The sequence below is a fragment of the Parasteatoda tepidariorum genome, chromosome 5 (genome assembly GCF_043381705.1).
Source record: "Parasteatoda tepidariorum isolate YZ-2023 chromosome 5, CAS_Ptep_4.0, whole genome shotgun sequence".
NCBI classification, from domain to species: domain Eukaryota; kingdom Metazoa; phylum Arthropoda; class Arachnida; order Araneae; family Theridiidae; genus Parasteatoda; species Parasteatoda tepidariorum.
This window is the reverse complement of record NC_092208.1, coordinates 15784287-15797470: the sequence shown is the minus strand read 5'-3', so window position 1 is coordinate 15797470 and position 13184 is coordinate 15784287. Positions and strand designations below refer to the sequence as shown.

At 28.9% G+C, this 13184-nt stretch overlaps 2 protein-coding genes across 2 annotated transcripts in view; both read left to right on the top strand.

Annotated features, from left to right (window-relative positions):
• Window positions 1-13184, top strand: part of LOC107442500 (uncharacterized) — a 45342-nt gene that overhangs the window by 9571 nt on the left and 22587 nt on the right. The gene's annotated exons all lie outside the window — the stretch shown is intronic.
• Window positions 1823-7954, top strand: LOC107442617 (uncharacterized; the record flags this gene model as incomplete). Its single annotated transcript, XM_043052200.2, is given in 2 exon segments — window positions 1823-2031; window positions 4337-7954. A coding segment is annotated over 1 exon segment (1491 nt). The 3' UTR covers window positions 5848-7954.

The window sequence follows — 13184 nt, the reverse complement described above, 5'->3', positions numbered from 1 at the left end:
TTTTAAAGATATTCAGTTTGTTAATAAATTGAAGTAGTGGAAAAATTTTGTAAGTTTTCGTATCGTAGTTACAAATAAATAGAACTGAATGCTTCCTTAATTTTAATGAATGTAAAAAGTATATGCAAATTTATTTCTGAGTTCAGCCACTGAATAGTTACATTTTTAACTTTACGTTCAAGTTTTGTTTGTTTAAACCCGTTAATGTTCTTTGTCTTAATAATACATTTAAATGCTAAGCTTTAGAGGAAGTTATGAGCTGAACTGTTTAAAAACTATTATATTGAAATTAAAATGGTAAAAAGTTACTTCAGATCATTCATACTTTAATCTTTGCATAGAGTCACTATGAAAAGTTGGTTGGTAATGTGCTTCTGTGATGTGGGCGCTGGTGATTTCTTTTGAGTTGTCAACAAAATTGGGTAGTATGAGCGATACCTATGTTAGACATTAACTTCCCTTTATTTGAAATAAATCTCTTTCAAATTACACAAAAATAATAAAATTTGGTAGACCATTATTTTTTCTTACTAGGGTGCGGAAAATTTTGCAGTTCAAATCTTGAATTTTATAATTTGATCTACGTTTAAATTGGACAGTTGATAATTTGAGTATATTTGTAATTGATTGGAATCAATTACAAATATAACACTGTATGATGTAGGTGGTTGAAAAATAAGTATTTGCAATTGTATTTCTCATACTTAATAATTATTCTGAAAATTTGTTTTACTGTATAAATTTGTCTATATAATTTGGATAATTGTTTATTTGTAATATAAATAAATTTTTTAAAATCTTCTATTTATTTACAGTCTGTGCGCTTCAATAGCTAATCTTTAAATTAACATCATACAGTGTTCGAAATTTTAGTACTTATTTTTTTTTAATTTTCTGCAACCTTTTAGTATCAAATTAATTCTCATCTGGCAAATTAATACTTCTTAATTTTGTTTGCAATATATGTTATACTTATTTTGAACAAAAGTATGGTATAATGTTTCAATAACTGAATTATTAGGTTAAATATTGAGTCTAATTTCTTGTATGTGTTGTGTGTGTTACACTACACAATAGATTTTTTTTTTTAAATGTATGATTGAACAGTTCCTGAATATTCGTAACATTATTTATACACGCACATATGTTATTTGAATTTTTGTAAGAATCGCATATAATTTGAATTGTATGAAATCTGTTTTTTGTGCATTCTGGATCTTTGTCTAAGTTATTTACACCTGTAACAGCTAGTTTTTGAGTTTTTAAAAAGCATAAAAGTTAATTAAAATTTGGAGTAAATGTAGTACAGTACCCTATTAATATAAATACTATTATTTATTTTTTTTTAAAAGTATAATGCTTTTCTAATTTCAATCAGTTTATATCAGCTGAAAAATATATGCATCCTATTTGTGTAATGGTAAAATTTATCATTATCATATGAAAAACTTAACACAATTAAGCTTTCAGTTAATATAACTTTGACTGACATTTTTAGCATTTTTCGTTGCCTATTTATTTACTAACATGATGTAAGAAAAGTTTAAAGCTTGTAAAAATTCTTTACTATTTGTATTCGTTTAATAATTCTTGCTGTCAATTTAATAGTTAGGAAAAAGTATACAAATGCCAAAAATGTCTTATGGAATTAACACTGCAATCTGAAATATTAACTTAATTAAATTAGCACTGTAATCTGAAATTTAGTATAAAAGGGTAAAGCATAATATTAAAAGAAAAAGCATACAATATTAAAAATGAGATTTTTTGAAATTGCTGTTTAGTCTGAACTTTCTGTTTATTCAAAATTTGTTTATATTAGGAACTCTAAATGGAGACATTGCTGCTGGCTCTTATTTGATGAAGCTAGAAAGATAGTTCATTACATTAAAGAAACGTCTGAGGGATCCAGAAAACCACCAGCTAGACATCAGACACTTGAAAATTGAGCTTTTAAGCCACTTCACATTATTGAAACTACAATTCATTTCATTTGATAATAAAAAGAATAACATTTTTTAGGCTATTGTGGTAATGTTTTTATATCAATTTAGTAATTGTGTAATTCTTATATCTTATTGAGGACAGAGTTTTAATTATGTCATATCCAATGTTTAAAATTTTTAATATTGTGTTGTGTGTTTTTATTCAATATATATATTAATTATTACTTGTTGAGTTCACAACAATTCTGAGATAAGAAAAGCTTTCTAAAATTTAGGGCTTATTTTATTATTTATGAACATGTGTCGTTATATAAATAATTCGCTCTTGAGATTAAATTTTTGTAGGCGATAACTTTTTTTTCCTAATTTAATTTTCAGATATTATGCGTTAAGTAAATTATCATAAAAATTAAATACTTCAAATAGAAAATGACTGTATCAAATTGTGCTTTAAATCAAGGAATCTTAAGAAAAATGTCAATAGAAGAATGACAGAGTAAAATAATTCAAAATTTTTATTTATATTAGTTAATAACTTGTGTCATTTAAGCTTTCATTTGTAGCTATAATTACTACTCTAACCACTATTATGTTTGAATGATTAAAGTTGACTATAATTTAAATATCAAATATATCTAAAATTAAAATGGTTTGTATTTAAATCTATAGTAGCAAGCAAGTACATTGATCAAAATGTAACATAACTATATAATTATATTTTACAATGCCTGATTTCAAAGTAAATGAACAGTGTCAAATTAGATTCATTTCAAATATTTTTTGCGGCATTTCGAACATTATATATTATATGTGTTATTTGCATTCAATTTTATTTATCAATTACAAATATAAACCAAAGTTAATTGATTTATATGAAATCATAATTTTATAATTAGATTGTTTATGTTTATATTTATAGATATATACACTTCACACGGTCTCCTTATTGTGCATATGAATTTGCATTTGTCAAATATTTCCGAGGTTTATTTAACAAAATTTATCATTCAAATTTGTAATTTCAAAGGATATAAAAATTAAGATTTTGACTTATTTTAGTCAGTTTTTGGCTATTCATTACATAATATTTCTAATCCCCAATCAATTTTCATAAAATCTGAAGAATGCATTTACACTTTTCTGCATGTAGCTGCAAAACATTTTTTGTGTCGTAACTGTGTAGAAGTTTAAAAAAAAAAAAAAACAGTTTATTTGATTTTTATTAACCTAATGCAAACTATAGCTTTTGACAAAGTGTGAATTGATGTTTCATAGGGGATGTTTTATTTCCCTGTATAAACCAGGTAGCTTTATTTATTTACTCGTATCAATGTTTTATTTTCCCATTCAGTGCAGTTCACTAACCTTCTTGTATCAAACTGTAGTACCTCACTATACTTGTATTAAAAATAAATTGTTACATCATCCCAGTTTACTGGGTGCAGTACACTAGTGATACTGGGTTCGATATCGTACTGGAATAAATTTTATACCAGCTTATGAAACACCGGTTCCGGTATGATACTGGTTCCAGTATCATACTGGGATTAATTTGATACTGGTTTATGAAACACTGGTTCCGGTATGATACTGGGATCAATTTGATACTGGTTTATGAAACACCGGTTCCGGTATGATACTGGTTCCAGTATCATACTGGGATCAATTTGATACCGGTTTATGAAACACCTTTTCCGGTATGGGACTGGTATTATACTGGATCCAGTATCATACCGGAACCGGTGTTTCATAAGCCGGTATAAAATTTTTTGTACTGGGAATTTTTTCCAATAGGAAAAACAGCTGTAAATAACTATTACGAATTCACAACACTAAAAAAAATAGTATTCGAAAACAGTTGTTACCTCTCCGAGAAACAACGTTAAGTAAAAGGATCCAAATTGAGATAGCATGTTTTGGATTATCCTCGAGGTCGTTACCAATTGCCCATTGTGCAGATTAAGTGCAATGTAAATAAAGTACTACTGATACTACTTTCAGCAGAATATTGTATTAAATTAATCAGCACAACAGTTGTTCATTGCCTAATAAATGAAAAACTGTCAAACTTAAACTTTTTCATTTATTAATGTTCTTTTTTTTTTTCAAAAAATATATTTTATAATTTATACTTATAAACTCCCCGTTTCCTCAAAAATACAAATTGTAAATCATTTAGTGCATTCAATAGTAATTTCCATCAACAGTTCGGTGGCGCTGTTATAAAATGCTTCATAGGAATAAAACCTCGTCATTACGCGATTTAATTACAGTTGAATTTCTTTAAAAATCTAATCATAATAATCTGCATTAAAATGAAATGTTACGATTTTAATTTCAGCACACTTACTGGGTGCAATCTTGACTTATTAAATTACATTTTTTTCCAGGTATCTTTCTCTTCTCTGTTATGTCGAAACTACACGTCGAGTTGAAAGGAAGTTTGCGAGAAATCAAAGTCATAAGCGACGTTGTTCGTTTCCTCAACTTGTTAATAAGCTTTAAAGAGTTTCTTAAATCACAACAGCCTATATTTCCAAATTCCTTTGGAAAACCGAATACCGATGCTGGAAACCTTTTGGATAATCTAAAGTTGCTGTTTGATCATAACAAGGCCTTCTCTAAATATGTCATAGAAAAACGGATTTCGGATAATCTAAAACAGCAAGAAGCCGACCTTACTCGCGTAGTTGCTCATGGTTGCGTAGGTTGGGATGATCTAAAATGCCAAACATTACCTACTGATGATTTTTCTAAGAATCTCATAGAAAAACGGCTTTCGGCTAATTTAAAACAGCAAGAAAGCGATCTTACTGGCGTGGTTGCTTATTCCCTAGATATAAAGACTTGGGATGATCTTCTAACACACCGAAATTTACAAACTGATGATTTTTCTGAGAAATCCTCAGAGAAAGAGTCTCTGGATAATCCAAAGCTGCTAACTGATCCTACCGATGTTTCTTATAAACATGCCATAAGAAAAAAAACTGCTAAAATAGTAAAGCGTCAATCATTTCCTACTGATGATTTTTATAAAAATGCCATCTACGAAAAAGCTTTGAAAAATCCAAAACGACAAACTTCTTATACTGATCTTAGCGAGTTCTTAAAGAGTTCAACAAATGTAAAAACTTCTGAAACCCTAGAACGGCTAGCAGATCACAGTGACGTATTTTCTGATACAGACATTGAAAAAGTAACATTTGGAGATCAGATATGGCTAAAGAACTTTCTTGGACTTTCTAAGAGTGGCACAGGAAAAAAACTTTTGGATTTATTGAAAGTTTCTGAACAAAATAGCCAGTCTTTTATTGAAGCTTTATCGAGTCTGCTATATCAGTTAAAATCATCTGTTTATCAGTTTAAAAGATGCGATTTGAGAGAACATTTGCAAAAAGTTATAAAGGAAACAGAAAACATTATAACTGTAAATCCTAAATACTGTAAATACAATTCTCACCCTCCATTCCATAAAGAGACAGAATTTTTAAACGTACTAAGAATTGGCCTATGTATTACAAACCGATCCTGTGACGCCAAGGCTGAAAAAATTTTGAATTTAATATTCCGAATAGGTAGTAGCCATTCAGATTTTTCTGTAAGAGATAAAACTGTAATAGGTACTTTTATGATATATGCAATAGATCCTATCGAACTTTATATTAGAGGTGTTTTTCGTACGCATAGAAGTAGATCATACACTTCTATAAGGCGAAAAAAATCTGCATTGCAAATTATATTTAATGACTATGCTAAATATACATCTTTGAAAAATAAGTCTAAAATTTCGGAGTATCAAAAAATAAAAAAGAGCATTGAAATACTGGACAAAATAAATAAAAATTGGTGCGACGAGTCAGACGATAGCGAAGGTGGTTATACATCAGATAAGCTCGCATAATTCAAAATCGAAACTCAGTTTGCTGTGTTAAAAATGAACGCAGAAAAGGACACCCGTTTCAGAAACGATCTGAGTTGGATCTCTACTCGCTGTGGTGCGGTAAATGAAAGAATTATAAATAAAATCAAGAAAATGATTACTCCCAATAAACTCCAAACCAGTGAAAAAACGCATTTATATTCCATTGTCGATAGAATTACAGATTTCTACCCACGCCATGATTTGAATATACACATACTGAAAATGATTATTCAAGTTTTATCAAACTGCACCTCCTTCACGCATGGGTTAAAACCCATGGATATTGCTAATTTATGGGAATTCGTCGATACATACTTTGAACGCGTGGTTCATAGAAGAATTCAGTCAGATGATGTCATGCGTACCAGATCAGATGATGAAATACTTAATGGAAGACATTTTTTGGAATGTATCCTGGATCCATCTTATCGGGTGTACATTGTTAGAGAATTCACACAGATAATGGAGAACATTGAAATTGCATTTCGAATTTACCCCGTAAGTTTACCAAATTTCAGGAGCAAAATTGCAGCAGCACATCATTTCTTCAAGCACAAATACGTTTCAGAATTAATTTTCGAGAATATTGAGTTAAGTGTAGGGTATTATTATAAACTTATAAAGCAACTTGTGGAACGAATTAAGAGTAAAGGAAATTTAAACGTACTTCCTGATTCTAGTTTACCCATTGAAGAAATAGGTACATTACAAATTGGAATACATGAATATCGCGCAAAGCTTATTCTCAAGAATCAAGGAGGTGTCCTTAATATAGCTTCTTGCCATTTTAAAAAATTAAGGCACTAACTGAAAGTTAGAAAAGCAACATTAAAAAAATTTCAATAGATTTCAATGCATATTTTTGAAGCTAAAGACAAAATAAAAATCGAACAAACAATTACTGCTTGAAGAGATATGTTAAATGATATCCCATTCTTCACAAATCAATGAACTCTTCATATTTTAATCAGAGTTATGCATTTAATACTTTAAAAAGTATAAAATACTTAATTTTTATTTAAAATTTGAAAAGTTAAAATAAAGAAAAACAACTATACAAACAGGACTTCAACTTCTAGAATATTGCAAGCAAATTTTAGTAAAATGAATTATTTTATATAAAAAATGAACCTGCAAAACATATTAGATCATAATTTTTTTCTTTTTCTTCATAATTATAGGATTTCCCCAGTTTTTTTTTTAAAATGTATTTATTATTCATTTAGCCACCAGTGACAATAGACTGAATTATTTGTAATAAAATTGTGTCATTTAAAGCAGGCAAGATGCAGGCATAATTTTTCATAATCAGATAATCATAATTTTTGATAATCATAATTTTTATGGATAATTCCATCATTGTGTTTTTAAAGTATATACAAAACAATATTTTTGATATTTGTTATTTTTACACATTGTATTATAGTTGTGTTTGTTTTTAAATCATACTTCGTTTCCTTTTTATCATAAAGGAAAGACTGTTAATAATGAAAACAATAACTACTAATCAATATGAATTGCATTACATATTTGTAAGCTTTTATATTTTAGTAATTGCTCCTTCACAAGTTTCGTTCACTAACGTTTCAGTTTTTAAAAATTCACAGTTTCCATTGAATCGGAAACTAAACAAACGCTCTTGCATTAAAAAGTGAATTAAACACCTCGACGAAATAAATTGATGATTTTTAAAACAAAATATTTTCGTTTCTTATAAAGGCTGAAACAGCAATTGCAAATAAAAATTGCCATAAAAGTAATTCGTTTCACTTTAATTGAGAAGCGTGTATAAAACAAGAAATAAGAAGGAAAAAAAATTGTTTTCTGTTACCAGTTGCGGTTCAAATCCCAAGTGAGTCCAAATTAGAGATTACAACTATTATATGCAATTATATTACATTATTATCATTCAAATTTCTAACTCATAAAGAATAAAACGATCGCATATGACTAAATTTCCATCTGCTTTAGTTACTGGATGATATAAGATGCAACTGTTTAAACTGCATTGATGTTGGCAAACTTCAATGTATTAATATTTCGAATAGATTTATTAATAAATTGTTTTATTATTTGCTGATTTTCATTTCTGTTGTTATCTATTTTGCACAAAACATTAGCCTTTAAAATACAGAAAAGAATAGTTAAATAAATAGTTTAAATCTATATACTGACTGCTTAGCTCAGCGGACTAGTACAGTTGCCTATTTGTCAAATTGCAAATGGGACTAATGAATTGGAACATTTTTTAATGAGAATAAAGAATGAATTGGATAATTATATCACTCCGCGGTAGAGGCACTACAATCTTCTCTTAATAGTCTCGGTAGTTAACGAGATAGAGTACTTGCCTCCCAATGCGGGGAGATAGGTTCAAATCCCGGCGATGACTGGTCGATGCAAATTTTGCTCCCGGCTTGCATCAACCACAGTGTTGAAATTAAATATCCTCAGTGGTAGACGGACCATGGGTCAGAATCCCTTTTCCAACAAGCTTTCGTGGTTTTTCTTTACATGTATCGACTACTTCCATTAAAAAGGCCTCCTCTCAGAATAGTTTCCTTTCCTTTGTTTTCTGAGCAGTGTTCTAAATTACAAAGCTATGGAGTTGAACATTTTCTATTTTATAACCATCATTGAACAGTCAACCCAATTATATGTTATACGACTACCAAAGTTCAACTCCGTAGCCTTGTAATTTTGAACCCAATCTAGAAGAGAAGGGAACTCCTATATCAAGTATTAGGAGAAATTTGCCTTAGAGGAGGACTTTTATATATATATATATATAACTAACCCAGACTTGAGTTACGTAGAAATGGAAACTTCCATGGTTAGCCTCACGGTCAGTGAACTCTAACCCATGATCCGTCTACGACTACGGATATTTTACGTCAGCACTGTGGTCGGTGCGTGCCGGGTGTGAATTTGTATCAACCAGCCATTGCTGGGATTCGAACCTGGTTCACCTCATTTGAAGACGAGCATTCTATCTCCTGGGCCACCACGGTTCTAGTTGAACATTTTATTTTATTTTATAACCGTCATTGAGCAACCGACCTAATTTTGGGTTTACGACTACTAATGTTCAACTCCGTAGCCTTGTAATTTTGAACAACCCAGAAGACAAGAAAACTCCAGTCTGTTGTTAGTATATGTTAAAAAAAAGGAAATTATTATTCTCCTTTTATTTTTATTGCTGAATTAAATTTCTTTTTCGTTTACAGTGTCATAATTTTAATAAAATACTTTAAAATATCGCTCACAATATTCACCTTTTTAAAGAAAGCGTCGACACACTATGGGAAATCTTCAAAGGTATCTTGTAATTACTGCATATACTAAAGTTCAATATTCTGCTTCTAAATTAATCTATTATTCGGGAATCGGGTCTAATGCTATGCGCACTATACGCAATTGCGTAGAAATAACTTATAAAAGCTTTATTGCCATTAAACAACCATATGACCATGATACGCATAAAACCACCAGTATTGTAAACCCAAGACCGTTGGTTTCGAATCCCGAGAAACCCTTTCGTGGGCTATGTGAATCTAAAACTTAATTACAAGCAAAATATATTTCCTTTTTATTACAAAATTAAAAATCTTTTTTTTTTCTTTTACAGAATAAGAAATTTTAATAAAATACTTTAAATCATCGCTCTCGATATCCCTCTTTAAATAGAAAGCGCCGGGACTTTAGAAGATTTCTAAATTTTTTTGCGTTTTCAGCAAATATCTAAAGCCTATATTTTGCTTTTATATTAACCTATAATTTTCAAACTTGGCCACATTTATTATTTCAGTGTACTTAAACACGAGGCCACGCCACAAAACTTTTGACCAAAAACTTGAGGCACAAGCGGCCTAATTGTATTATCAATCTTCTTTTTTTAAGAGTTTTATGCATGTACATAGAGAAATATATTTTGCTTTTTTATTAACCGTAAATTTTTGGACTTGTACCCAATATGGAACTTGTACCAAACAGGAAGCCAAGCCGCAATATTATAAACAAATTATTTGAAGCACAGGGAGCTCAATTGTAATACCAATCTCCATTTTAAAAAAATGTGTGTGTCTGTCTATGTGTGATTTCTGTAGATGCGTTAAGGCCTTTATTTTGCGTTATCTTTAATTTTCAAACTTGGCTCCATAAATACGAGGCAAAGCTGTAAAATTATTTACAAATTAGTTTGGGTGCCAGGGACCTAAATATAGTATCAGTCATTTTTTGGGTGTTCTTTGCTTATACGTTAAGACCTATGTTTTGCTTTTCTATTAATCTATAATATTCAAACTTAATTGTTTTTTATTTCCATATAATTATACACGAAGCCAAAATGCAAAATTATACACGTATTAGTTTGGGCACAAGGGGGCTTGATTATAATTTCAGTACTTCCTTTATAATTAAAGTATATAGCTTATGTTTTAGCAATCATCCCTTAATATTAACCCATCATTTTAAAACTTGGTCAGATATATTTTTATGACGAAGTAAACTACGTCACAAAGCCATAAAATTACAGACGAATTGTGAGGTTAATTATTTTCTCTTTATTTTTCTTTTTATTGCAGAATTAAAAAAACCTTTTTTCTTTCTTTATTAAAAGTATCATAATTTTAATAAAATACTTTATAATGTCACTCTCAATGTTCACTTTCTTAAAGAAAGTGTAGGGATACTTAAAAAAAATTATATATATATATATATATATATATATACAGTGAATTCGCGATAACTCGAATCTGATAGGACTGACGAAAAACTTCGACATATCGGAAGTTCGACTTACCGTTAGTTTCGGTTTTGGACTTTCAAAATATTGTCGGATTATTTAATTAATGCTTATTAATTACAAATCTTCTAAANTATATATATATATATATATATATATATATATATATATATATATATATATATATATATATATATATATATATATATATATATATATATATATATATATATATATATATATATATATATATATATATATATATATATATATATATATATATATATATATATATATATATATATATATATATATATATATATATATATATATATATATATATATATATATATATATATATATATATATATATATATATATATATATATATATATATATATATATATATATATATATATATATATATATATATATATATATATATATATATATATATATATATATATATATATATATATATATATATATATATATATATATATATATATATATATATATATATATATATATATATATATATATATATATATATATATATATATATATATATATATATATATATATATATATATATATATATATATATATATATATATATATATATATATATATATATATATATATATATATATATATATATATATATATATATATATATATATATATATATATATATATATATATATATATATATATATATATATATATATATATTTATATATATATATATATATATATATATATATATATAATGGCCTCCATCTTTTTTTAATTATATCCTCTAAATTCGAAACTTGGTCAGTTTATTGATTTATTGGAATTACATACATTTACAGGCTTGTGTGCTCAATTTAGGCTTATAATCCTTTCTCAAATAGAGGGACAGGTAGCACAATATAGATAAGGACAGCCGAAGATGATACATCCAGAGTAATAGTGGTATTCGAACCCGCTACCTCCAGCATTTGCACAGTGTTTGCCTTGTGATACAGGGAGGCCCCCTTGGTCAGTTATTTTGTTATAACGAACTAAGCTAGAACACGGAACCGAAAAATTATATACAAAATTGTGGACGCACAATGGGTCATAATTGGTTGCGCTCTAGGCAAATAAGCCAAAATTAATAAGAAGCTTAAATCTCGTTAAGCAGTCAGATGACCATGGTCTTGTGATATTATTTGAAGCCACCAGTCCTAAGAGTACGGGTTCGTATCATGTGGTGCTTGTTTACAGTATAAATGAATAAAAAGATCAATTATTATCCGGATCCATCAAAAAATTTCAATTTTTTTTTCTTCTCTGCATATACAATAAGATCTGTCTTTTGCTTTTATATTAACCTATAATTTTCAATTTTACCCCAATTTATTATTTCAATATACTTAAAGACGAAACCAAACCACAAAATCCCGTTTATGGATTAGTTGGAGCACAAGGGGACTTAAGTGTCAGGTCAACATTCATTTCATAATAGAAGAATATAGTTTATAATCTAAATACAAACAATGGTCTATATCTGCGCTTAATAACAACCTATAATTTCAGAAATTGCTCAGATGTGTTGTTATAATGTACTAAACTACCACACCATGCAGTAAAACTATAAACAAATTTGGTAGTTGTTTACGTCGCACTAGAGCTGCTGAACGAGCTATTGGTGAAAGTCTGGGAAACATCCCCGAGAATGATCCGAAGACATGGCATCGCAATTTTGATCCTCTGCAGTAGGGATGGCTCCCCTGCTTTGGTAGTCCGACCACCTGCCCCCGAAATCGAACACTTTACGGTAGAACAATTTAACGTAGACCGACTTCGCTCACCATCGGTCCCAACGCAGACTGATCAAAGTGGTCACCCATCCGCTTACTGCCCGCAGCTAGTGATGCTTGACTTCGGTGTTCTACTGGGAACCAGGTCTTTACGATCAGTCCATTGCGGGACATAAACAAATTAGGAGCCTTAAAATAGGGCTCCCTATGCGAATACGCAAGAAACTAGATTCACGTTAAACATCTAAATGACAATATTCCTGTGGTGCTGTTTAAGTCATCGACCGATCTTCTTAATTCAGAGAGCACGGTTTCCAACCCCCCAGTGCTCTTTCGTAGTATAAGAGAATAAAAAGGTTTAATTATTAGGGAAATATATTTTCTTTTTAATACAGAATTATAAATATTTTTTTTCTTTTATGGGATGAAAATTTCAATGAAATATTTTCAATTATCACTCTCAATATTCCCCTTTATAACGAATCAGAACACTTTGAAAAATTTCTAATTTTTTTTGTGTTTTCTACATAAAGTGTTATAAGTGTTAAAACGTCATTCAGTTTTAAAGAAATGTTTCATGCTCCTCTGACACAACGTCCGAAAAGCTGAATAACATTTTATATAATTTTATAAATCAACAACTAATAATTTAAGATTTTTTCTGTTTGCATTCATTTACAAAGCAATTGCCTATAAAAAAAAAAAAGACAACTGGACTTACCTTGTTAGTTGCAGTTTTTAATTGCAATGAAATGTAAAAAGTGTAAGACAAACGTTCCTTG